At 66.7% G+C, this 2,378-nt stretch overlaps 1 protein-coding gene across 1 annotated transcript in view; it reads right to left on the reverse strand.

Moving 5' to 3' along the window:
* ZNF395 (zinc finger protein 395) overlaps positions 1–1,724 on the reverse strand; it is a 10,717-nt gene extending 8,993 nt beyond the window's left edge. The window contains exons 1-2 of the mRNA XM_004682424.2: positions 1,439–1,724; positions 269–486 (exon numbers count right to left, since the gene is read on the reverse strand). Coding sequence (XP_004682481.2) covers positions 269–486; positions 1,439–1,699 — 479 coding nt within the window. The 5' untranslated portion in view covers positions 1,700–1,724. The remainder of the gene's footprint in view (positions 1–268; positions 487–1,438) is intronic.
* Between the last annotated feature and the right edge of the window lie 654 nt (positions 1,725–2,378).

Below are 2,378 nucleotides of genomic sequence, written 5' to 3' on the forward strand. Positions count from 1 at the left end.
GCCGACTCCTGATCCAGGCTGCCCTCGCCCCTTCCCTCCTCCCGGAAAAGCCAAGGCTCACGTCAGCTCGCGTGGGAAGGAGGCGGACAGGCCTCGGCCCAGCCAAAGCGTGTCTGCAGCCTGCCAGAGTGGCAGGGCAGGGCGGCACCAGGCTGGTGTCTTCAAGGACTGCCCCTCTCGTACCGCCCTGACCCAGCGCCTTGACCACCAGATGCGGGACCCGTCGTGACCCCCCCAGGACGTGCAGAGCCCGGGCTCCCACGCGAACCTCTTGGGGACGTCGATGTTCCTAGAAACAGGCCTGTAGGCGGGTGCCTGGGCCCCCAGCTCCGGGGCCGGTGCCCGTAGCTCGGCCAGCCACACCTCCTCGGCTCTGCAGCACACCTGCGACATCTGCTCCAACAGCCGGACGGTCACCTTGTCCTCCGGCCAGCTGTGCTGCTCCACGAGGCCCGCGCACTCCTGACCGCCACACCACACGTAGACCTGCGGAGAGAGCAGCAGCGCTGGGGGTCGGCACAGGCCCCGAGCTCCCGGCGGGCCCTGCCGCTGGCTGCACCCCCACGTTCAGCTCAGGCAGACGCCCCAGCCCTGCGCCCGACCTGAGCGCCCGGACTAGCCCCGGAACCGGTCCTCCGACATCAGACCCTCCCGCGCCCCCCGGGGCCCTGACGGCTCTGAATGTGGTCTCTATGCCACTGATGCTGCGGCCAGCGGCCGGGCGCCTGCAGTCCACACGCCTCGCCGTCGGTGCCGTCCTGCAGCCTCCCCAGCGTCCATCCGCCCGTCCCCTCGGCCTCCCCGCTCTGGCTGACCCCCCGAGGATGGCGTCCGGAGCCACCGGGCCACGCAGCCACGCTGAGTGGCTGCATGTGGCCAGGGGTTACGCACGCTATTGCTGAACTTCTTTTTAGTGTCAACCACCGCTTGTCAAGAGAGTTACGAGAACTACAAGATACAAGACGGTGCTCTGAGCCGCGTGGTGACCACAAAGGGGAGCCCCCAGTGCTTGACCACAAAGGTCAAGGCGACACACCCTGACGAAGTCAGCAAATCAGCAAGAGGGAAGGCCGGAACCAGGCCACAGCACGGGCCTCGTCCACGCAGAGCTACGTCCCGGTACGCGGACTGAGTTCTCCCACCGGGTCTCTCTGTCCCTCCCGACGTCCGGGGCTGCCCTCCCTTGCGAGTCCTGTGAACTGCGGGTGCCCGAGCGCTGCCCTGGACTGCTCACACCTCGCACCTCTCCTACCAGGGCACTCGGGGCCAACCTGAGCCTCAGGACCTTGGGGAACGGGCGGGGCGCACTGACCACTCTCGGGGCATGGCCACCAGGCGGCAGCCGCACCCAGGGAGCTTCCAGCCTGTCCCTCGGGTCCCAGTGGCCCCCTGGTCCCAGGTGTGGGGAGACAGGTCATGTGTCCACTGGCTCACCTACCTTCTGCCCAGGTTGAAAGGCCACGGCGGGCAGGCCTGAGGGGCAGGGGGCCCTGAGGACCTCCTTGGGCTGTTCCGGGCGGTAAGAGTCCTTTGAGGCGAGGCCAGGCTGGGAAGATGCCCCCTCCAGGAGCTCGGCCTGAGGCTCCAGGGCCGGGCCCAGCACCCGGGCTCCCAGGAGGGACCGCTTTCCGAGGCGCCGGGACAGCACGCTGGCCATGCTGCTGTCCTTCCTGGGGAAGCAAAGGACACACGGGATCATTATTGTGGTCTAGAGGAACTGGGGAACTGGGCAGGGGCCCCTAAGTGTCCGTTAGAAGGGATGAGACATTAGGCGTCCCTAGCGGTGCAGGAGTTCAACTCTCAGTGCTGTGAGCTGGCCGCAGCCGCTGCAGCACGAACGAGTGCCATGCTGGGCAGGGAGTGGCCCCCCGCTGCTCCCTTCCGCAGGTATTTCAGGAGATCTGCCTGTTTTGCTCCCTACTCTGTCTCTGATGAGTCCTCTCACCCCCCACATTGTTGGCCTGCACCCCAGTTCTTGTGTGCATAAATAACTACGTCATAATTTTAAAAAGAGATGAAACACGTAAGGAGCTCTACATTTTTTTCTCATTTGTGGCCACCGAGGCACCGAGCTCTGTCGTGCTGCCCAGCAGCACCCGGCAGAAGGCCGAGCTGGCCCCGGCCGCTGGCTCCCCTGAGTTTTCTGGGAAGACACCCCCACGCCGGCTCTGCTCCTCCGATGCCCGGGAACCAGGGCCCAGGCCAGCTCCTCCCCGCCCTCACCCCGGCCCCCAGGGCCTCGCCTCCACCATCTACACCCAGAGCCAGCGCCACGAGGCATCCACAGCACCCCCCAGTCAAGCTCTGAGCTCACAGCCCCCACACCCCCTTCCTGGTCCCCCCGCCTCACGGGTCACCACGGCGCCCCGGCCGCCGTA

Source organism: Condylura cristata, unplaced genomic scaffold (genome assembly GCF_000260355.1).
Source record: "Condylura cristata isolate star-nosed mole 26May11 unplaced genomic scaffold, ConCri1.0 scaffold00014, whole genome shotgun sequence".
NCBI classification, from domain to species: Eukaryota; Metazoa; Chordata; class Mammalia; order Eulipotyphla; family Talpidae; genus Condylura; species Condylura cristata.